General features: G+C 43.9%; 1 protein-coding gene across 5 annotated transcripts in view; it reads left to right on the forward strand.

Annotated features, from left to right (window-relative positions):
- Positions 1 to 25,328, forward strand: part of LOC149440896 (class I histocompatibility antigen, F10 alpha chain-like) — a 90,105-nt gene that overhangs the window by 39,242 nt on the left and 25,535 nt on the right. For all 5 annotated transcript variants that reach the window (XM_089658005.1, XM_089658009.1, XM_089658008.1 and 2 more), the window contains exon 3: positions 23,939 to 24,217. In XM_089658005.1, the coding sequence (XP_089514131.1) occupies positions 23,939 to 24,217 (279 nt within the window). The remainder of the gene's footprint in view (positions 1 to 23,938; positions 24,218 to 25,328) is intronic.

Consider the following 25,328-nt stretch of genomic DNA (forward strand, 5'->3'; position numbering starts at 1 on the left):
TTTCTCAAAATTGTCAGTCTTTTTTTTATAGGGCAAAAAATAAAAAACCCTCAGGCAATCAAAACCACCGAAAGAAAGCTCAATTCATGGGAAAAAAGGACGTAAATTTAATTTTTATTTGCAGCGTGCAATTGTCAGTTAAAGTAACACTGGTCCGTAACGCAAAAAATGGCCTGGTCAGGAAGGGGGGCAAATCCTCTGGAGGGCAAGTGGTTAATGGATCAGGGGCCAGTGGGTGGGGCTTAGTGTCAGGGGGTGGGGTTTATGCCAGCAGTCCAGGTAAGACCTCAATAACAAAGTGAAATCCATCTCAGGCAGGACACTGAAGACACACTGGGCTCTGGATCTTAGACAGATCTTTATGCCTCAGAATGGTACATAGTAAATACACAAAATACCTGATGCAAAATAAAGAAATTGTTCGCCAATTGCACTATAGAGATATAGACAAAGGGGATTTTTTTAATACAAAAATGTTTTTTTAATTTGTAATCTATAAATAAATATATACAGTTAGGCCCATATATATTTGGACACGGCACAATTTTAGTTTTTTTTCAGGTATTTACCAAAACATATTCAAGCTATAGTTATATAATGAATTTGGGCTGAAAGTGCACACTCTCAGGTTTAATTTGAGGGTAAGTACATCCAAATTGGAGGAAGGGTTTAGGAATTACTGCCCTTAAGAGTAGCCATCCCCCATTTTTCAAGGGACACACAGTAATTGGACAATTGAATCAAAAGCTGTTTCATGGCCAAGTGTGGGCTACTCCATTATTATGTCTTCATCAGTTAAGCAGGTAAAAGGTCTGGAGTTGATTCTAAGTGTGGTATTTGCATTTGAAATCTATTGCTGCAAACTTACATCATGCGTTCAAAGGAGATGTCCATGCAAGTGAAACAGGAGTGGCCAAATCAACAGTTTGCTACATTCTGAGGAAAGAAGAACATACTGGTGAGGTGAGCAACATAAAAAAGCATGGATGTCCATGGAAGACAACAGTGGTGGATGATCGCAGGATCCTCTGTGGTAAAGAAAAACCCATTCACAATACCCAGACAAGTGAAGGACATTCTCCAGGAGGTGGGGGTATCATTGTCAAAGTCTACAATCAAGAGAAGACTTCACAAGAGCAAATACAGAGGGTTCACCACAAGGTACAAACCATTCATAAGCCTGAAGAATAGAAAAGCCAGATTAGACTTTGCCAAAATAACATAAAAAAGCCAGACCAGTTCTGGAAAAGCATTCTGTGGACGGATGAAACTAAGATTAATCTGTATCAGAATGACGGGAAGATAAAAGTGTGGAGAAGGCTTGGAACAGCTGATTATCCAAAGCACACAACATCATCTGTAAAACATGGTGGAGGCAGTATGATGGCATGGGCATGCATGGCTTCCTGTGGCACTGGGTCATTGGTGTTTATTGATGATGTGACAGAAGCAGCCGGATGAATTCTGCAGTGTTTACAGATATACTGTCAGCCCAGATTCCCCAAATGCAGCAAAGTTGATTGGACGGCGCTTCGCAGTACAGATGGACAATGATCCAAAACACACTGCAAAAGCAACCCATGAGCATTTGAAAGAAATGAATTGGAATATTCTGCAATGGCCGAGTCAATCACCTGATCTCAACCCAATTGAGCATGCATTTCACTTGCTGAATGCAAAACTAAAGACAGAAAGACCCACAAACAAAGAACAACTGAAGACAGCTGCAGTTAGAGCCTGACAAAGCATCAGCAAGGAGGAAGCCCAGTCTTTGGTAATGTCCATGGGTTCCAGACTTCAGGCAGTCATTGCCAGTAAAGGATTCTCAACAAAATATTAAAAATGAACATTTTATTTGTGATTATATTCATTTGTCCAATTATTTTTGAGCCCCTGAAAATGGAGGGATTGTGTATAAAAATGGTTGCAGTTCCTAAAATTTGTACTTTGATAGTTATGTTCAACCCCTTGAATTAAAGCTGAAAGTCTGCACTTCAGATTCATTTGGATTGTTTCATTTTAATTTATTCTGGTGGCCAAAAGTATGAAAATTGTGTCTGTGTCCAAATATATATGACCTAACTGTATAAAAATTACAAGGACAATACTGTACATAAAGGACAAACATTCTGTATCCTGAAATCAAAGATGTTAAAAATAGTCTCTAATTACTAATTGTCCTTATATACATGAGATACAATTTGTACAATACTGAGCCTCACATATGAAGCCGTTTATTAAAGTTGTTTGATAAAAGTATCTGATATCTATTAGCACCGTCTGGCCTCATGTACATGGGCAGAAAAACGCAGATAGAATGAGTTTAGGTCAATATACTTCTAAACCCCTTATGCCTGTAAATGTCAGGGGTATGGACAATTTTTAAAAAACTGCTTGTCCAGGGACTAAATCGGGGGCCCAAATCTACTTGTCTCTCATGACAATCTACTTGTCCTGATAAAAAAATCTTTTTTTAACCAAAACTTTATTTAAATTGGAGGTGATTTTAGGCTTTTAAAAGCAAAAGGGGCTTTATTGCGACTTAAATGTGTAATATTAACATTGCGCTGTTTATCTCCTCCTCTCCTCCTTCGCTGTCTCCAGCACCGCACCTGAGGACTAGCATAGAGGGGAGAGACCTTGCAGTGTAATGAGCACCGATTGGCTGCTCGACAGGAAAGGGGGGGAGGGGCTTATACTTTATCCCTTTCACTGCCAGAGTAATTTTTGCGTTTTCACTGCCAGAGCCATGTTTGCATTTTTTGCACACGTTTAAAAAATCATTTTAGGCCTGAAGCTTGCATAAAACCCCCAAATATGATATATTTTCTGAAAGCAAAGACCCTGGAGAATACAATAGTGGTAGTTTCAATTTTTTATGTTGCATGATTTTACCAGAGAAATTTAGTAAAAAATACAAGCAAGTTAATTTTAGGGCACAAACAAGCAATTACCCTATTTTTTTGTAAAATATAAAAGATGAGGCTGCAGTGAGTAAGTAGATATCCAACTTGTCAAACATTAAATTTGTGCACGCTCGTGAAATGGTGACAAACTTCGGTACCCTGTATTTTCTATAGGTCAACACTTTTAAGGCTCCTTATAGGTCACCAGTATAGTAAACAGAGGAGGTCTGGTGCTAGAATTATCGCTCTCATCCTGGTGTGTCTGGCAATATGTGACATGAGTATCGCAATCAGTGGTTTCATGTGTAGGTGCCCCAGTATGTGCTTTTACGTTTGTACGTGCATATATGTGGAGGTGGGGGCCTCAATATTTTTTTTTTGGGGGGGGGGGATGGTATGTGCCTGGGTGTAACTTTCATTTTTTACAATAAAAATAAACAAAAAAAATTTTTTTTTTTTTCACATCACATAGGGGACAAAGTCCCCTATGTGATGTTTTTTGGTAACAGGTTCTCTTTGAGACATCCACGGTCTAAACAACCCTGCATGTCTCCCCTCTGCTCCATTGAATGTAATGTGGTGCACATCACACCATATTACATTCTTTTCCAGGGATTGTATTGCAATCTCCCATCGGGGACCTGGAAGTGACATTGTAACGTCACTTCCCGGTCAGCACAAGAAGGGGAGGGGAGCGGACTTGTCTTTTCCTTCCCCTCTAGCTGACGGCAAGCCGGGCCCGCAGATGGGTAAGCGGAGCCCGAGAAACCTCATGCTGGGAATGCGGAAAGGCTGATACTGTGTGAAGCAATTGGCGGCAGTGCCGCCGCCGATTGCTTCACCTGACAGGTGAGCCCACTGCTTGCCTGTAGCAGGGCTAAAGGAGGAAAAAAAATACCTGTCCGGCACCCGGAACTAAATGTTGAGTGATAGGAATCAAACATCCCTAAAATGTGCACAAATTACACACCAAAATGAGCATTTTTCATGCTGGCAGCTCCTGGCAGAAAGATCCAGCGTAGATCAGAGTATTTTAGTACACCCGTGTGAATGAGGCCTAATAGAGTATTGTGCATGCAGAAGGAAATAAAGCACTAATCATGTAAAAGATTGAATCTGTGTTGAATAAAGTCACTTGGTTCCTGTGACAGATTATACTGAAAGTCATATATTAATGTAGTACCCTCCTAGATAGCTAGGGGGAGCTAGAGGTTATTTTTAGATAGGGACTGAGTAGCAGCCCAGGTGTAAGGGCTCATGTACACTGCAGATGATAAACTCAAGTTTAGGAGCTGTTCAGTGTTCTTTTAGCAGCTGCTGAACTCTCCCTAATGTTTTCCTATGTGTCCATGTACACATCTTCGTTTACAGGTAGTTGAGTTTACAGTCGTTTTTTTGAACACGTTCAGGAGTAGATTTTATAAGCGCTTAAAACGCTAAATGCAGCTAACTGCATTTATAAGCGTTTGAAACAATTTTTTAACTCTTCCATTTCCAGATGCTGTCCAGAGCCTTTTTTCATCATGAAAAATGCATGTAAAGCGTTTCCCGGTACCCAAATGTACATAGCACACCATACTTTGAGGTTTTGCATGAAAGAAAATATGTTAGACACTGCTGCAATCATTTCTGCACAGAAATGAGCTGGAACACATCCAAACACCACTAAGAAAAAAAAAAAAAAAAAAGACAGCTAATCTCAACACATACTGCTCTCTCTGCTTCTGTTCTATTTATCTCAAAATGTCTGAAACAGTTAATTTTTTACTGTTTTTCAGTGCATTCTGGGCATTTTGGAAGGTCTCTTGAGATTATCTTTAAAAACTGCTTCTAAACGCAAACGCTCATAAATGCAGCTAAACAAACGTTTTTTAACCTACGTTTTCCAACAGTCAGTTTCCATCGTTCAGAAGTGTCCTGTGTACATGTGGCCTAATAATCAGAAGGGGTCAAATTTCAAGGCTGAGAGGCTCTGCAGACTAACTGTCTGTGACTTCCCTCTGTTCTAGAATTTTGGAGAAAGTTCTAGAAGCAGGGGGTGGGAGTACGAAGTGGCCGGTCTGCACTCTCAATGGATCCTGGCTAATCCCCTACAGGAGGCTTGGCAAGGGGCCAGGACAGCTCTTAAGAATGTTTGAGCCTGCTCAGCAGCATGGAGAGTTTGGGTGGAAGATGGAGAAGTGAGGCTGGAGAGCAGAAGCTTGGGAGGGAGCCCAGATGGGAAGGGGCTCATTGACATGCAAGCTTAGAAAGAGGTAAGCTTGGGACCTCACCGGCCCCCAGAGAGGACCACCTGTGTAGTTGGGAAGGAGTGGCCCAGCTAGAAGGCCTGAGAGCAGCCACCGACCAATCAGCCCCCAGACTGAGGACTGAGTAAGTAGACCTGCACCCCCTGGGCCAGTAAGGGGAAGGAGCACTGTCACGGATCCAACCCACACGCACACGCCCACAGCTAACCGAGGCGCGGATGTGCGGCCGTGACTTGGGATAAGAGGGAATAAGGGGGACTTAACTTGAATATATATACGTATATAAGATCGTCCCTGATATACTTTCACAGTCTGTGCTACCTCTGGACACCACTAGAGGGAGACTCCACTCCAATCTAGCTGGCTGACCACACACACAGGTAGACCCAAATCTTACATACAATCTGGTGCACTAATTAGGGTTGAGGAGCAGCCTAGCAAATCGACACACCCTTCTAGGATTCCTCCAGCTGTCCTACAAGCTAGAACCCTGTGGTTAATCAGTCTTCCACTGTCCATACACCCCCACACCAGACACACCACAAACGGTAGCTTGCCACCACCCAACAGTTTATCCGCAGAACGGTCTGCTGGGATCTCTCTCTCTCTCTCTCTCTCTCTCTCTCTCTCTCTCTCTCTCCTGTCACCCTTACAATCTGCCAACACGCAGTGCAATTGCATGCAAAGACCGAGCATATAAAGAAACTAAAATACAATACAATCTAATCTCTCCGGAGATATAAGCCCGAGCTTAAGTACCCAGAAGTCACTGATTAATTTTATGATTTTAATATTCCGAAAGTGGGCAGTACATAAAATATGTACAAAGTATAAAAAGTTACAGAAAATACAAGACACACAATTGACCTATTCACTATAAAATAAAAGGGAATAAAAAACAGAAATAAAACTTTTACCAAGATTTATCCTGCGACTGGAGGAAGTCAGAGAAAGTCCGCAGTCAGTCAGTCAATAGGACGGGCTCCATGCGAATTATGACGTCCATATCCCAGGTCCTCAATTTATGGGAATATGGTCGTAGGCTGGACACTAGACCTTGGCCAGTTGACTCTGGGGGGTGTTCCTGTACCAGCCCACAGGACACTCTGGGTCCTGAAATGCCCAAAGTCGATTGGACCAGGAACAGTTTGAATCACCAAGTCAGGGATTGAATTACCGACACCAGCGCATCAGTCCGATCGTTCAGCTGTCGCCATCAGGCACAATATAACCATTTTCTGCCTTTCTCTGGGACCCCACATAGGTCACAAATACAGTTTTACATGCAGTTGTAGCCTACAGAGTGTCCAATCAGAAGGAAGTATTTTCATCTCTCTGCAACTAATATTTTAGCTTTTATGAGAGATGAAACATTCCTTTGATCTACTGATATAATTTGTAGCTCCCAGACAGATCGGAGCCCTCCTGGTCTCCTGCAGCCGAAATGTCGTCTCGCGTCCCTCTTTCAAGCTTCAAGAAGGTGGCAAAGTCTGATTATATATAGGTGACAATCCTACTTTGGTCAATGCTCGAGAGTAGATTTCGGTTAATGAGGTACCACAAGTGCCTGGTGCAGATCAAAGGTTTCCTCATTTTGCGTTGAATGGGGACTTGCTTTATCGAGTAGTTGAAAGTCGAGGGGAAACTAGAGCAATTGCTAGTTCCCCACCCTTACAGGCAGATGCTCCTTGATATAGCCCATAACAATGCACTGGGAGGTCACCTGGGGGCTGAAAAAACAGGGACCAGAATAACCGAATGGTTTTACTGGCCAGGGGTGAAGACTTAGGGGAAAAGGTACTGTGTATTCTGCCCCGGTGTCACACTACAGAAACCCCCTGGTACCTTTGCCCATAATTGAGGTGACATTTGAACGGATCGCTATGGATGTTGTGGGACCCTTAGTGAAGTCAGCAAGGGGACACCAATATATATTAGTAGTCCTGGATTACGCAGTTAGGTATCCAGTAGCAGTCCCTCTGGGTTTTTTATTTTTTCTTAAACAAACCAAAAACCACTGAAAATTTTGGGGAAAAAAATTTTTTTCTTAGTTTTTGTTATAAAATTTTATACATAAGTGATTTTTCTCCTTCATTGATGTGCACTAATGAGGCTGCAGTGATAGGCACTGATGGACACTGATAGGTGGTACTGATGGGCACTGATGAGGAGGCACTGGTAGGTGGCACTGATGGGCATTGACAGGCATCACTGATGGGCACTGAAAGGCAGCACTGATACATGGCACTGTTAGTTGGCACTGACTGGCACTGTTAGTTGGCACTGACTGGCACTGTTAGTTGGCACTGACTGGCACTGATAGGCAGCACTAACTGGCACTGATAGGTGGCACTGATTGGCATTGATAGGTGGCACTGACAGACACTGATGAGTGACACTGAAAGGCAGCTCAGATGGGCACTGATATGTGGCATTGATGTGCACTGGTAGGCACTGATATGTGGTATTGATGTGGCACTGATGGGCACTGGCAGATGGCACTGATGAGCCCTGACACAAGGCACTGATGGACACTGACAGGTGGCACTGCTGGGGCTACACTGATCATCAGTGCCCTGATGATCAGTGTAGATGTCCCCTCCACGGAAAGCCGATTACCGGCTCTCCTCTCCTCACGAGCTGTCAGCGTGACAGCTCGAGAGGAGAGAAATTCCGATAACCGGCATTTCCCTGTTTACATGTGATCAGCTGTGATTGGACACAGCTGATCACATGACCGAGCCGAAATCTTCGGCTCTTTCTGTGATCGGTGATCCGCTGTGTCCGAGGCACACAGCGCACTGCCGATTGCCACACTGCGCGCTCCCTGAGCCGCGCATGCACGGTGAGTATGGGAGGACGTCATATGCCGTCCTCCCAGAACGAGAAAACCACCTTGCGTCCGTCATATTACTATATGGCGGGCGGGAGCTGGTTAAGGAAAACTTATTCTAAAGCCATTGCCCAGGTATTTCAAATGCTTTCACGAACTGGGTTCCCCAAAGATATAACAGACCAGGGTACCTATTCTGACTCAGATTGTTGTGATAGCGATTTATCCCTTGTGAGACCTCTCTGCCTAGCCTGTATAAGCAGATATAATCACTGTGGACAATCCTTATCAGATAGCTTGAACTCACCAATACTGTGTTCATCCAGAAGTTGCTTGATTCTGTACATGTGACAACAGGATACAGCAGAATGAATGATTTCCAGTATTATGCGGTCAAAGGATGATACTTTCTGTAGCGTACTATGCAGAATACATGTGTCCCTGTTACATGTGCACTGTTAGCTGCCTCCATAACACAGGAAGTGCTGAACTCAAGAAGAAGGGAGGAGCTTCATGTACAAAGGAATTGTGTCATAGATCTCAGGGAGGTAATATAAAACAAATGCATTACCAAATAAGGCTACTGGATGGCAGCATAACTAACTATAGAAATGTCCATAGGAAATGGTACAAAGAATAAACTATATGAATTCTCATGTACATTAACATAAATATTAACTGTGTAACAGCATACTCCCCGTCTGGCATTGTAAATGTCACTATTTAAACCATAACGGTAGTTATACAATTGCAAATAAACAACAGCGCAATTTTCTTGATGTCTTGAAGACCTGAAAGACATAAAAAAGAGAACATGCATATAGTGCAACAATTATAACATAAGGCTTCAAGTTGTTCAAATTAAAGTTCAAGACACTTCCTTCTTGAAGTCACAGGTTGAATCCAGCAGCATATGCAAGCAAGGTCATTCTCCAAAGGGCAAGAGCAGAACAAGTTCCGTGATAGGTCTGCTGAAAGTCTTTACAGTCCATTGTCTTGCAACTTTCACCTCCACCTTGCGTACCTTGCCATCATCACTAGGAATGCTCTTTATAATGAGTCCCATAGGCCACTCGATTCTTTCAGCTTGCTGGTCCTTCAGCAGAACGAGATCTCCAACTTTAATGTTAGGGTTCGGGCGTTGCCACTTTCTGCGTCCTTGCAGAGTAGAAATATACTCCATTCTCCAACGATTCCAGAAGCGGTTGGAGAGGTGTTGTACTCGCTTCCACTGGTCATAGCACAGATTTCCTGCTTTAAAGTTTCCAGGTGGAACAGGAACGGACCCAAGCTTCTGGGTAAGTAGAGTAGCTGGGGTAAGGATAGTTGGGGTCTCTGGATCTGTAGAAACTGGAACAAGTGGTCTTGAATTGATTATGGCAGATGCTTCTGCCAGGAAGGTGGTTAGAATCTCATGGGTAAGTCTTGTGGAGTTCAAGTCCATAAGCATAGAGTCCAGTATTTTTCGTGTGATGCCTATCATTCTCTGACTTGTAGCAAGGGAAGCTGAGGTGTAACAGCGTGGTATACTGATTCCATCTAAGGCATGTAGAGATTGTTTCCAGGACTCCCACTTTGGAAGCGTGTCTGTAGGCAGCGGAGCATCCCAATCTTTAATAGACTCTGAGAACTGTCTAAGTAAGGCTTTACCTTGTATGGTGATGGGAGCCACAAATCCCAATGGATCGTATAAGCTGTTCACCACTGACAGAACACCACGCTTGGTAAATGGTTTGTCTGCAGAGCCGACTTGAAAGCCGAAGGTATCTTTTAATAAGTCCCACCGTAGGCCCAGACTTCTCTGTACAGGTGGCATGTCCATCCCAAGATTTATATCTTTAAACCCAGTGGCATGATCGCCAGGTTGAAAGGCTTTCATAACAGCGACACTATTCGAGGCAATCTTGTGTAGTCTGAGGTTAGCCTCGGAAAGCATACCTTGTGTCCTTTGGAGCAGGTCTATGGCTTCTTCGTCTGTAGGTAAAGACTTAAGTCCATCGTCAACATAAAAGTCTCTTTCAACGAAGTGTCGAGCATCCGCACCATATTCCTTTTCTCCATCAAGGGCAGTCCTTCGTAAACCATATGTTGCAACAGCGGGTGACTGACTATTTCCAAAAACATGTACCTTCATGCGGTATTCAATGATCTCATTGTCCATGTTGTTGCTACGGTGCCACAGAAACCTTAGGAGGTTCCTATGGTCTTCACGTACAATGAAGCAATGAAACATTTGCTCAATATCAGCAGTTATGGCAACTGGTTCTCTTCTAAATCTCATAAGTATACCTACAAGGTTGTTGGTTAGATTCGGGCCAGTGAGAAGAACATCGTTCAGGGATACGCCTTGATGCTTGGCACTGGAGTCAAATATTACCCTGATTTGTTTTGGCTTACGTGGATGATACACTCCAAAGAAAGGCAGGTACCAGCACTCATTGTGTCTTTGAAGTGGTGGCGGTGGTTCGGCGTGATCATTGTCAAAGATCCTTTTCATAAAAGCGATGAAATGTTCCTTCATTTCAGACTTGTTCTTTAGTGTTCGTTGAAGTGAGTTGAATCTGGATAGAGCCTGTTCAGGATTGGTTGGGAGTGTGGCCCTTGCAGCACGAAGAGGTAATGGTGCGATCCAGCTGTTAGACTCATCCTGAAAGAATTCTTCGTCCATTATTTTGATGAACTCTCTATCTTCGACTGACAAGGCTATTTTGTTGTCATCACTTGTAGTACAAAACACTGTGGTACCTAGGTTGTCATCACAAAGAACAGGAGTAACATCAGGTACTTGGATGATGTCAAGAGGCTTCTCCTTTACTTCATAATGGTGAGGGCACTGTTTGAAGTGGGATGCACGTCCATTTCCCAACATGTAAGTTTTGAAGGAGTGGATCTCAGATGACGTTCTGTCCAGGCATACATCACCCACTATTACCCAGCCTAGGTCGAGTCTTTGTGCATAAGGGGCATTGTTAGGTCCATCGCATTGGTCGCGTACTTTATGTACTCTGAGAATGTCTCTTCCTAGCAGGACCAAGATTTCAGCACTCTTGTCCATCGCCGGAATCTCATCAGCAAGGTGCCTTAAGTGAGGATGATGATATGCAGCTTCTGGAGTAGGAATCTCTCCTCTTTCGTCTGGTATCTGATCACACTCAACTAATGTTGGGAGGGGTATGCCTTCTCCATCCTTGATATGAGAGACCATGAATCCATCGACCCTTCTGCCAAAGGTCTCTACATGACCAGAACAGGTTCTGAGAGTATACGGTGTGGCGTGACCTTCTAATCCAAAGATCTCAAAGAATTTAGGCTTAACCAGGGATCTGTTGCTCTGTTCATCTATTATGGCATACATCCTAGCAGCTTCCTCAGGATGATCCTTTGGGTATATCTTGACTAGGCATATCTTGGCACAGCATTTGTGATCCAGTCCCTCTCCACAGACTTCTGTGCATGAAGAAGAAACATTTCTTTTGGCTAGAGCATGACTTTGTTGCTCCCCGCCATAATTTGAGACAGGGGTTGAGGTAGGTAGCTGCTGCGGGTTGTCTGGAAGTGGAGTAGGATGCATGGCTGTAACATGTCCGTCGCTGCCGCATTCTGTGCACTTGATGACAACTTTACAGTCTTTAGCAAAGTGGTTATAAGAAGCACAGCACTTGTAGCATATTCCAAGTTTCTGGAGAATCTCCCTGCGCTCTTGTAAAGTCTTTGCCCTAAGCCCACGACATTTCTTAAGAGGGTGAGGCTTCTTGTGAATAGGACACTGACGATTAGGGTCTTTATCTCTGGCATCCACAATGCCTTGGTCAGTAGGTGAGGTTGTGGAGGGTGAGATGTCTGTCCTTTTAACAGATATTGCTCTAGTACAGTCTCTACGTTTAGCTGCTGTGTTATCATACCTTGATGATGATGAGGATGAAGCAGGCAAGTTTGGTTCACTGAAGCTGAAGCTGGGATCGTTTCTCGTCCAGGCTTGATCACTAATGAACCTGCAAAAGTATGAGAATGGAGGAAAGGATACGTTATAGTCTCTTTTGTACCTTGAGCCCTGTTGTGCCCATTTCTCTTGCAGGCCGTATGGCAGTTTAGACACCACTGGGTTGAACCATGAGCGGTGTCCAGGAAGCTTAGTCCAGATAGATGTGGGTCTGTCTTTGCCAACTCTAGCTCCACGAGGAGGTCACTTAGATCTTGGAGCTTGCGATAGTCTGTTTCCTATTTTTGGGAAGTTTTGCAGTCTCTTAACCACTTGCCGACCGGCCGTTGTATATAAACGGCCGGAAGGTGGCACTGCAGGGTCGGGTGGCCGTCAATAAACGGCCTCCCCGCACCCTGCTTGTGCGCGCTCCCTGGGAGCGCGCAGCACCGCGATCCGGTGCCCACTGTGTCCTCCGGACACAGTGAAACACCGATCGTCGGCCGGGACCTCTGTACGAGGTCCCGATCATGTGATCACTGATTGGCCAATCAGTGATCACATGCAAAGTAGTAAGCAAGATGTCACTTGTGACATCATTGCTTACTACGTGTGAAATCTGTGAATGATCACAGAGGTCACATGGTACAAGGCTATTCACAAAAGCCTTGTACCATGTGACAGGATGTGACCAATCACAGCTCACTCAGTTCTTCTCAATGAGTGCATGAATGCACACAGAGAGAAAGAGAAATGATTGCTTTTACATCCTATATGGGTGTAAAAGCAATCAGTGTAAAAAAAAAAAAAAAAATCTTCATCACCCCTCACAAGTAGTACAGTGTCACCATGGTGACACTGTACTGCTAGGGTGACAGTATGTAAAAAATAAAAATAAAAAATAATAATATAAAAAAATAAAATAAAAATGTAAAAAAAAATGTTTAAAAATTATAATTTTTGCTTATAAACTAATTTGGATTTTTTTTTTTTACTAAAAAGATAACGGAATAAATTTTGGCTAAGATTTATGATGAAATATTATTTATTTGCAAAATTTTATAAAAAAAACACTTTTTTTCAAAATTTTTGGACATTTCATTTACATAGCAAAAAAAATACAAATCCCAGTGGTGAATAAATACCACCAAAATAAAGCTTTATCTATCTCAAAAGTGTGATAGCGCTAAAAGCTGAAAATTGCCCTGGTCAGGAAGTGGTTAAATAGAGCGCTCTCTATGGCTTCAGAGCTACCATAGGCCCATGCAGCAACAAGACCTGCGTCTGGGTGGTCAACATGTACTGTTCTCAGTCTTTTAACACGATCTGCAGACTCTGGTCCCAGCCACTTTATGAGCAAATCAAGTTCTTCCTTAGTAGTAAGGTTGAGATCAGCAATAGCAGCCTTGAAGGTTGATCTCCAGGCCCTGTAGCTCTCTGGACAGTCGTCAAACCTTGAGAGGCTGGTGTTAATGAGCTCACGGCGAATCATATATCTGGCAAAGTCATTCAAGTCTGATCTCTCACTCTTTGGTGCCAAAGTAACTTGTGGAACCCCTTGGGTGTGAAAGTTCTCTGGTGATGTAGGGTGAGGTTTACCAGGGTAAAATGATGTTGCATGAGCGTTTAACTGTGGTGTAGTGTCTAAGGCTTGTGCTGGCTGTGGCTTGAGCTGCGACTTGTCACTGGAAGTCACCTTGTTGGCAGGAGTTGATGTGGTTTGCTGCATAGATGTACTTGTGTTGTAGATTTGAAGAGGCTTAGGCATATGGAGCTGAGAGGTCTCTGTGTTGAGAGTCAGAACAGTATTGTTAGTAGGAGGTAGAGGAGATGACTCTGTATCTTCGCACATGTTATGCTTTAATACGTATTCACTGGTGCGTTCAACTGGATCTTCCAGTTCTGCTGGGATAAGGCAATCTGAATTAGGACTTTGTCCCATTGCTTGTTCAAGGACTTTCAGCCTTGCTAGGGAAGCTGCTTCCTCCCCTTCCATCTGCAGAATCTTTATTTGGGAATCTGCCTCTGCTTGTTGAGCTTTGCTTTTAGCTTCCATCTCTGCTTGCTGAGCTACCTTGCGTGCTTCTATCTCTGCTTGCTGAGCTATCATCTCTGCTTGTTGCGCTATCTTGCGTGCTTCTACCTCTGCTTCCTTTCTGGTAAAAGAGCTTTGCGCCTTTTTTGATTCAGCATCAACGCGGGCCTCTATTAGCTTATCGCTTAACGTGGAACTTCTGGAGCAAGAGGATCTAGAAGAAAGTGCAGTGCGCTTGGTTGAGGTGGATCTGTGAGATCTGGTCTCCTGCAGTTGAGTAATGCGGAGTTCTGCTTTAAACTTAGCATTTTGCACTGCAAGATCCCTTTGTTGGTTTAGTGCATCAGTCCTGGTCAGTTCTGCTGAAGAATCCTCTATATTAGAGTCCTGCAAGAAAGCTGAGTATTTTACAGACAGCCGCTGGTAGCGTTCATACGCAGCAGATAGGCGATTTATAGAGACTCTTAATTCAGCTGGTTGATCATTAAAGTGTGACAAAACTGACATGCATTGTGAAGTTCGGTCCCAGAGGTCTGACAGATTACTGGAGAACTCATCTCTAGTGGCTTCATAGTTTTCCCTGAGTTTCTGTGTCGGTTTTATTGTACGTTTAGGTTTTACGCTCTGTTCGGGAATGTCTGCAGAATCTGTTCCCTGTACGTCTGCTGGTTCAGAGGAATGATGTTTCTGCGTTGGTTCGGCCATAAAGAAGTGTTCAGAGCCTTGTCTAGACATTTTTTACTGTTCTGCAAAAATTGGTACTGTCTCTTTAAGAAGACGAACAGCAGCTTAGACAGGTGGGGTAACACAGTTCAATGCAGAGAAACAGTTTTCAACATTCACATGAAGTGCCGTAAGCTTGTGCGACCATGTGCTTTGCAAGATGGCGGATGGCACTGAGCTTGATTGCAGATTAGGCACACACATATACACAGCAGGCTGTAGGGATTCTATGCATCTTTTGACTATTCTGACTCAGATTGTTGCGATAGCAATTTATCCCTTGTGAGACCTCTCTGCCTGGTCTGTATAAGCAGATATAATCACTGTGGACAATCCTTATCAGATAGCTGAACTCACCAATACTGTGTTCATCCAGAAGTCGCTTTATTCTGTACATGTGACAACAGGATACAGCAGAATGAATGATTTCCAGTATTATGCGGTCAAAAGATGATACTTTCTGTAGCGTACTATGCAGAATACATGTGTCCCTGTTACATGTGCACTGTTAGCTGCCTCCATGACACAGGAAGTGCTGAACTCAAGAAGAAGGGAGGAGCTTCATATACAAAGGAACTGTGTCACAGATCTCAGGGAGGTAATATAAAACAAATGCATTACCAAATAAGGCCACTGGATGGCAGCATAACTAACAATAGAAATGTCCATAGGAAATGGTACAAAAAATAAACTATATGAATTCTCATGTACATTAACATAAATATTAACTGTGTAACAGCATAGTACCCCTTTTATGTCGGAGGTGATGGTGGACTTGTGCAGACTGTTTCAGATTAAGCAGTTGCAGACGTCCGTTTATCATCCGCAGACAGATGGCCTCATTGAGAGGTTTAATAAAACCCTGAAATCAATGGTAAAAAGAGTGGTTCAGAAGGATGGGAAGGATTGGAATATGTTGCTCCCTGCCCTGTTTGCCATTTGGGAGGTTCCACTAGCATCCACGGGATTCTCACTGTTCGAGATAGTGTACGGGTGAAGACCCTGGGGGCTGCTTGATCTAGTAAAGGAAACGAGGGAAAGTGAAATCTCACCACACAAAACAGTAGTAGAGCATATCCCCCAAATACAAGAGAGAGTGGGTAGAGTGATGCAGTTAGTGAGGGAACATCTCCAGAAGGCTCAGGATGTCCAAAGGAGGGTGTATAAATGGTCATCTAAAGTCACAGTTTCAAATAGGAGACCGGGTGGCTTTTTTGATACCAACGGTGGAGAGCAAGTTTTTTGCCAATTTTCAGGGGCCGTTTGATATAGTGGAAAATGTGGGTGATGTGAACTACAAGGTACACCCGGCAGGGAAAAGAGAGCCAAACCAAATGTATCATGTAAACTTGTTAAAACTCTGGAGAGATAGAGAACAGTTGTCCGCTGGGGTAAGTGTCAATTCAGGGGAACCTGCGGGAGTTGACTTGGGTGCAGGTAGCTGGTACCCTGTCTAGTTCACAAACCCAACAAGCAAAAGCGTTTTTGCAGAAAAATAGAGAAATGTTTTCAGGATTGCCTGTCTCCCCAACGTCACTGAGCATGACATTGTAACAGAGCCCAATGTAAAGATCTGTTTAACCACTTGCCAACCGTGCTATAGCCGAATGATGGCTACAGCGCGGTTGCCCAGTTCTGGGAGGGCGTCATATGATGTTCTTCCAGAATGCGCCCTCCTACGTGCCCCAGGGGGCGCGCACCCAGCGATCTCCGTGATCGCTATGTCCTAGGGCCAATCACAGCAGCCTTTTACCACGTGATCAGCTGTGTCCAAATACAAAGCAGATCACCGGTAAATGCAGTTGCCGGTTATCGGCTGCAATCGTGAGGAAAGTATTGCCGATAACCGGCATTTGTCAGAGGACAGATCAGCACCGATCATCAGGGCATTGATGATCAGTGCCCTGATGATCAGTGCCCAGCAGTGCCAAACACCTGTGCCCATCAGCGCTGCCTATCAGTGCCTCCTCATCAACGCACATCAGTGAAGGACAAAAATTACCTGTTTGCAAAATTTTATAATAGAAACAAACTTTTTTTTTTCAAATTTTTTTGCTCAGTTTTTTTGTTTATAGCGCAAAAAAAATAAAACAACCAGCGGTGATTAAATACCACCAAAAGAAAGCTTTATTTGTGTGAAAAAAAAGGATACAAATTTCATATGGGTACAGTGTTGCATGACCGCGCAATTGTCATTCAAAGTGCAACAGCGCTGAAAATTGGCCTGGGCAGGAAGGGGGTATAAGTGCCCAGTAGGCAAGTAGTTAAAGCCATATTGTATCCCAGAAGCCCATAGAAATGTAGTGTCCGAAGAAGTGAAAAGAATGCTTGAGCTTGATGTCATTGAAGAGTCTCTGTACCAAAGCCCAACAGCTCCCTGCGCTTCTGCAATGGCTTTAGGAAACTTAGTTAGATGAGCACATTTAACCCTTTAATCACCCCGTCACCCAGCCAGTGCCATTAGTACAGTGTCAGTATATAGAATTTTTCAGTGATTGTATTACTGTCACTAGCGACATCAGATAGCGTCAGGGTCAGATAGCGCCCCACCCAGCTAGAGTCAGCTAGCATTAGATTGCCCGCACACTATCGCACTCACACTATAGGTCGCTGATCACCGCCATTACTAGTATAGTGTTTGTACGGATCAATATATTGATCACTAATAGAGCTATACTAGTGCCTTCTTTGTATAGTGTCCCCGGAAACGCAGAGTTAGCAGGATCAGCCCCGTTCGCTGCCAGCACTAGCGTTTAGCCCCTCCGCTGTTTTTCATGGAAGATTTGTACCAATTGATTGTGGGCTAAAGCAATTTATACGCACAATACATCGCCGCCCTGCCAAATTCAGCTCGTGCCAGACAATTTGGATGGAAACCTATCAGTTTCTGAGTTTAAAACTTTTTTTTGGGCCTAACCCTCAACATGGGCATTACATAAAATAATGATTTGTGGTCACTCATCATATGGCCATGTTCTCTGCTGTTCCATATATGCCCAACATGGACCAGCAATGTACTGGTACATCGCTGGACTTTGAGTGTTTTTTTTTTTTTTGCTCTCCCGTCCCACAGGAGGATCCGAGAATTCAGTTTGCAATTCTGCCTGCTGACCATAGAGCTGATCAGAGACCGGGATGTCTCCAATCATGTCTATGGTCTAAGAAACTGGAAGCTACAGTATGAGCATTTCATTATTTCCATTTTGCCTGATATCAGTGCCATTTTTAAATTGGGAAAGCATCTGATCACACCGATTTTGGTGTCATCAGATGCTGTAAGGGCAGAGGAGAGGTCTAATGTCGAAAAGACCCCGGATTTCTCAGAAAAGAATACCTGTAACAGGATATTTATATTCCCTGTAATAACAAAAAATAGGGACAGTGTAAAAATAAAAAATTGTTCTTCAAGTGGTTATAGGAGTGGGTGGTGTGTGGCATAAGCTTTTATGTTGGCCCTGAAATGCCAGGATAGTAGAAGTGCCATCCCCCCCCATGACCCCTTTTTGAAAAGTAGATAGTCCAAGGTATTCGCTAAGGTACATGGTGAGTATTTTTGGAAAATGAAGAAAGAAAACAAAAATGTTTCAAAACCCTGTGATAAAAAATGAGATCTGCAAAATACTCACCATACCTCTTATCAAATTTCTTGGGGTGTCTGCTTTCTAAAAAGGGGTCATTTGGAGGGGAGGAGGTGTTTGCACTATCCTGGCATTTTAGGGCCTCAAACTTTGATAGGTAGTGAGGAATTAAATATGCCCTTTGAAAGCCTGAAGGTGGTCATTGGGTTTTGGGGGCCTGTATGTGGGTAGGCTGCCAAAAAGTCTCTCAGAAATGGTATCCCCATAACTCGGGAGAAGTAGCAGAATGTGTTTTGGGGTGTTATTCCGCAAATAGCCATGGCATACGTCAGCAATATATCAATATATAATTTGTGACAACTTTGTGTGTAAAAACAAATTTAAAAAAATATAAAAACTTGTGGCCAAAAAAAAAAAACTTCCATGAACTTAACATGCTTCTCAACCAATTCCTTGGGGTGTCTACTTTCCAAAAAGGGGCCATTTGTGGGGGTTTTGTACTGCCCTGGTACCTCCAAGAAATGTGATACACAGACAGTAAAAGCTGCATAAATTCCGGTATATACAGTTGTGACCAAAATTATTCAACCCCCAATGCTGTAAAGGGGTTTAGGGACTATAGTGTACATTTGGAATTGTATTCAGAATCAAATCCTACAAGGACGTTGTAACTACCCAAATGCAACTAAAATGACATCAATTGTTTATGTAATACAGTAGTAAATGGTTCTTATGTGGTTTCTTCATTGCCACAATTATTCAACCCCTTAAAGACTACCACTCTGAAGAACAGAGGTTCATACAGGTGCTTTCCATCAGGTATTGAAAACACCTGTGGATGTCACCGAGCAGCAATCAAGCATAATAAGCACCAATTAGGCAGCTTTAAAATGACTGTGATACTCAGCTCCTTCTAGACATTTACTGGTGTGGTTACAAACATGGTGAAGGCAAGAGAATGGTCCAGGAAGACAAGAGAAGAGGTGATTTCTCTTCACAGGAAGGGCAATGGCTATAAGAAGATTGCAAAGATGTTAAACATACCAAGAGACACCTTAGGAAGCATCATTCGCAAATTCAAGGCAAAGGGCACTGTTGAAACGCTACCTGGTCGTGGCAGAAAGAAGATGCTGACTTCGACTGCTGTGCGCTACCTGAAGCGTAGAGTGGAGAGAAGTCCCCGTGTGACTGCTGAGGAACTGAGAAAAGATTTGTCAGATGTGGGTACAGAAGTTTCAGCCCAGACAATAAGACGCACACTGCGTAATGAAGGCCTCCGTGCCAGAACTCCCAGGCGTACCCCCTTGCTGTCTCCAAAGAATAAGAAGAGTCGACTGCAGTATGCCAAAAGCCATGTGGACAAACCACAAAAGTTGTGGGATAGTGTTCTGTGGACTGATGAAACAAAATTAGAACTGTTTGGGCCCATGGATCAACGCTATGTTTGGAGGAGGAAGAACAAGGCCTATGATGAAAAGAACACCTTGCCTACTGTGAAGCATGGTGGAGGGTCAATCATGCTTTGGGGCTGTTTTGCTTCTGCAGGTACAGGGAAGCTTCAGCGTGTGCAAGGTACCATGAATTCTCTTCAGTACCAGGAGATATTGGATGGAAACGTGATGCAGTCCGTCACACACCTGAGGCTTGGGAGACGTTGGACCTTTCAACAGGACAATGATCCCAAGCATACCTCCAAGTCCACTAGAGCATGGTTGCAGAGGAAAGGCTGGAACATTTTGGAGTGGCCATCGCAGTCACCAGACTTAAATCCGATTGAGAACCTCTGGTGGGACTTAAAGAAAGCAGTTGCAGTGCGCAAGCCTAAGAATGTGACTGAACTGGAGGCCTTTGCCCATGAAGAATGGGCGAAGATACCCGTAGATCGCTGCAAGACACTTGTGTCAAGCTATGCTTCACGTTTAAAAGCTGTTATAACTGTAAAAGGATGCTGTACTAAGTACTAAGATTGAATGTCACTTGGGGGTTGAATAAAACTGATAATGCTGTGAGCACAGAAAAGACATTTGTGGTTATTTCATTATAACTGTTATGTTATATTTGTCTGACCTACAAGTGCCTCTTTAATGTAAATGTAAGCAAGATGACTGAATGATCAAAAGCAATGTCAAACTGGCCAAAACACTCAATTTCAGTGGGGGTTGAATAATTTTGGTCACAACTGTATACCATAGTTTGTAGACTAACTTTCACAGAAAACCATTTTTTTATACACGTACTGGGATTTTTTTTTTCACCAAAGACATGTAGCAGAATACATTTTGTCATAAATTTATGACTGAATTTGAGTTTATTTGGATATTTTTCATATCAGAATGTAGAAAACATTGTGAGGTTTTTTTTCTTCGAAAATTCTGTAATTTGTTGTGATTTAAAAAAAAATAAATGATCAAATACCACCAAAAGAGAGCTCTGTTTGTGTGGAAACAAAGGACATAAATTTAGTTTGGGTACAGTGTTGCATGACTGCGCAATTACCAGTTGAAATAGTGCAGTGCTGAATAGAAAACAATGGCTTGGTCAGGAAGGGGGGGGGGGGTAAATCTTCTGGAGGACAAGTGGATAAATATAGGATAAAGCCAGTTACTCCATGAAAACCTCTCAATTATAAGTGATGATGGTGAGTCGTGTACAATGGACTGATCCAGGGAGGAGCGCAGTACAAGGCTCCTATCCTCAGCTGGCCATACATGTAAAGATCTCTTTAGTTCAGCCTTCGGGTTGATTTCTCTACCAGAATCACCTGCTGGGGGCCCCGAATATACACCAACAATGCCTTCATCTGATTGGCTGCAGGATGGACGGATGTTCAGCCAACAATTCTCCACGTGGCTTCTTTGATAAATACAGGTTGAAAAATTCAGCTTTTGTCAGTCCGGGTGGTTCTGAGCAGAACACCCAGGAAATGTACTTTGCCCAGTTTAGTGGATGGACCCCCTTCTCCCTCCCCCCCCAGGTGCTACACAATAAAGAGGAACACTGCAACCAGCGTACTGTGTATAGAGGGGGAGGGGAGGATGATGGGTTATGGGTGTCATGGTGGAATGGGCGCTTCTCAGGAGCTTGTCCGGGGAACACAGACTTTCAACTCCCTCCAAAGGTTTTCTATGGGGTTGAGATCTGGAGACTGGCTAGGCCACTCCAGGACCTTGAAATGCTTCTTACGAAGCCACTCTTTCTTTGCTCGGGCGGTATGTTTGGGATCATTGTCATGTTGGAAGACCCAGCCACGTTTCATCTTCAATGCCCTTGCTGATGGAAGGAGGTTTGCACTCAAAATCTCACGATACATGGCCCCATTCATTCTGTCCTGTACATGGATCAGTCGTCCTGGTCCCTTTGTGGAGAAACAGCCCCAAAGCATGATGTTGCCACCCCCATGCTTCACAGTAGGTACGGTGTTCTTTGGATGCAACTCAGCATTCTCTCTCCTCCAAACATGGCGAGTTGTGTTTCTACCAAACAGTTCTATTTTGGTTTCATCTGACCATATGACATTCTCCCAATCCTCTTCTGGATCATCCAAATGCTCTCTAGCAAACTTCAGACGGGCCCGGACATATACTGGCTTAAGCAGGGGGACACGTCTGGCACTGCAGGATCTGAGTCCCTGGCGGCGTAGTGTGTTACTGATGGTAGCCTTTGTTACGTTAGTCCCAGCTCTCTGCAGGTCATTCACTAGGTCCCCCCATGTGGTCCTGGGTTTTATGCTCACCGTTCTTGTGATCATTTTGACCCCACGGGGTGAGATCTTGCGTGGAGCCCCAGATCGAGGGAGATTATCAGTGGTCTTGTATGTCTTCCATTTTCTAATTATTGCTCCCACAGTTGATTTGTTCACATCAAGCTGCTTGCCTATTGCAGATTCAGTCTTCCCAGCCTGGTGCACGTCTACAATTTTGTTTCTGGTGTCCTTCGACAGCTCTTTGGTCTTCACCATAGTGGAGTTTGGAGTGTGACTGTTTGAGGTTGTGGACAGGTGTCTTTTATACTGATAACAAGTTCAAACAGGTGCCATTGATACAGGTAATGAGTGCAGGACAGAGGAACCTCTTAACCACTTGCCTACCGGGCACTTATACCCCCTTCCTTACCAGGCCAATTTTCAGCTTTCAGCGCTGCCGCACTTTGATTGACAATTGCGCGGTCATGCAACATTGTACCCATATGAAATTTTGATCTTTTTTTTCTCACAAATAGAGCTTTCTTTTGGTGGTATTTAATTGCCACTGGGCGCTTTACTTTTTGCGCTATAAATAAAAAAAGTGCAAAAAATTTGAAAAAAAAAAAAAATTTCTTTGTTTCTATTATAAAATTTTTCAAACAGGTATTTTTTCTCCTTCACTGATGTGTGTTGATGAGGCAGCACTGATGGGCACTGATAGGCGGCACTGATGGGCACTGATAGGCAGCACTAAAGGACACTGATAGGCAGTACTAATGAGGTGGCACGGATAGGCGGCACTGATAGACAGCACTAATGAGGTGTCACGGATAGGCGGCACTAATATGCAGCACTGATAGGTGACACTGATGATGGGTACTGATAGACGGCACTGACTGGCATCACTGCTGGGCACTGACTGGCGGCACTGACTGGCACAACCCCTGGGCACTGACTGGTGGCACTGACTGGCAGCACTGCTGGGCTGCACTGGTGGGCAGCACTGGTGGGTGGGCACAGGTGGGTGGCACTTCTGGGCACAGGTAGGTGGCACTTCTGGGCACAGGTGTGTGACACTGCAGAGTGGCACAGGTGGGTGCACTGCTGGGCACAAGTGGGTGCACTGCTGGGCACAGGTGGGTGATCTGCTGGGCACAGGTGGGCGGAGCTAGTGGGCGCACTGCTGGGCACAGGTGGGCGGAACTTGCGGGTGGCACTGCTGGGCACCGATCATCAGGGCACTGATCATCAGTGTCCTGATGATCGGTGCCGATCCCCGCTCTGACAACTGCCGGTTCTCGGCAGTACTTTCCTCACGATCTGACAGCGTGAGGAAAGTGCAGCCGAGAACCGGCACTTGCATTTCCCTGTGATCAGCGTGTCATTGGACACCGCTGATCACGTGGTAAAAGGCCGCTGGGATCGGCCTTTTACCACATCACGTGATCAGCTGTGTCCGTAGGACACAGCGATCACGGAGATCGCCGGGTGTGCGCCCCCTGGGGCGCGCAGGAGAGCGCGTTCTGGGGGGACGTCATATGACGTCCACCCAGAACTGGCCGGCCGCAGTGAAGCCGTCATTCGGCTATCTGCGGTCGGCAACTAGTTAAAGAAGAAAGTACAGGTCTGTGAGAGCCAGAAATCTTGCTTGTTTGTAGGTGACCAAATACTTATTTTCCACCATAATTTGCAAATAAATTCTTTCCAAATCAGCCAATGTGATTGTCTGGATTTGTTTTCTCATTTTGTCTCTCATAGTTGAGGTCTACCTATGATGCCAATTACAGGCCTCTCTCATCTTTTTAAGTGGGAGAACTTGCACAATTGGTGGCTGACTAAATACTTTTTTGCCCCACTGTACATCCCCCACCCCTCCATACTGTCACCTCCTACATCATCACGTATCACACACCTCCATCCCTGTACATATCTCCTCCCTATACCGTCACCTCCTACATATCACACACATGACACCCTCTGATCCCACCTCACATCTCCCTCTTCTCTCTGCAGGGATCCATATCTACCAGTTGATGTACGGCTGTGAGCTGAGAGATGACGGCACCACTGCGGGGTATATGCAGTACGGATATGATGGGAGAGAATTTGTGTCTCTGGACACACAGAGATGGATCTGGATCCCGACCATGAATGGGGCTCAGATCACCTCACAGAGATGGAACAGTCCGGAGGTCAGAGAGGGGGAGAGACAGAAGAATTATCTGGAGAATCTCTGTCTGGAGGGGCTCAAGCAATTCATAGAGTACGGGAGAGAAGATCTGGAGAGGAGAGGTGACTGTATACATGTTTATTATCCACACGCAATGTGTACACCCTATGTACACACTACACCCTATACCAGGGATGCACCAATATACCAGCGGCCAAAATGTATCAGCTGCAAATATTGTTAACATTTTGCCGATAAGAAAAAGGAGCCGATAATGGCCACTGAAAACGTGCAATTTTACAGCGATTAGGGTGGGTTTTTCATAGTCATGTGACTCAAAAAAAGCATCAAAATGCAACACGTGTGCGTTTTCAATGCATTTCAGGCCTGGTTCACACCAGCAGTTTGCCTTTTTTTTCTGTTTTGCATATGCGTTTTTTACACTTTTTTTAAATGCATTTTGCATTTTTTTATTTATTTATTTTGACCAACTTGTTTCTGGGCAGATTAAATACACAAAATGCATCAAAAACTAAATACATGAGTGTTTTCCATTTTTGCTGTTTTCAGTGCATTTCTGGTTTCACACCAATGCACTTTGTGTTTTTGTCCTTTTTGCAGTGCGTTTTGTGTTTTACATGCATGTTTTTGACACATTTTTTGATGCGGTTTATGTTTTTTGTATGTTTTTTTTTTTTTTTTGGCCAACTTGTCGCTGGACAGATTAAAAACGTATCAAAAAGGCAACACGTGTTCGTTTTTGATATATGCTTTCAATGCATTTCAGGCTACACCCTATATACCCTGTATACACGCTACACACTGTATACACTCTACACCCTATATATCCTGTATGAACTACACCCTATATACCCTGTATACACTCTACACCCTATATACCCTGTATACACTCTACACCCTATATACCCTGTATACACACTACACCCTATATACCCTGTATACACTCTACACCCTATATACCCTGTATACACTCTACACCCTATATACCCTGTATACACTCTACACCCTATATACCCTGTATACACTCTACACCCTATATACCCTGTATACACTCTACACCCTATATACCCTGTATACACTCTACACCCTATATACCCTGTATACACTCTACACCCTATATACCCTGTATACACTCTACACCCTATATACCCTGTATACACTCTACACCCTATATACCCTGTATACACTCTACACCCTATATACCCTGTATAC

Source organism: Staurois parvus, unplaced genomic scaffold (genome assembly GCF_062004578.1).
Source record: "Staurois parvus isolate SC_StPar_1 unplaced genomic scaffold, SC_StPar_1.0 ptg001049l, whole genome shotgun sequence".
Lineage (NCBI taxonomy): Eukaryota > Metazoa > Chordata > Amphibia > Anura > Ranidae > Staurois > Staurois parvus.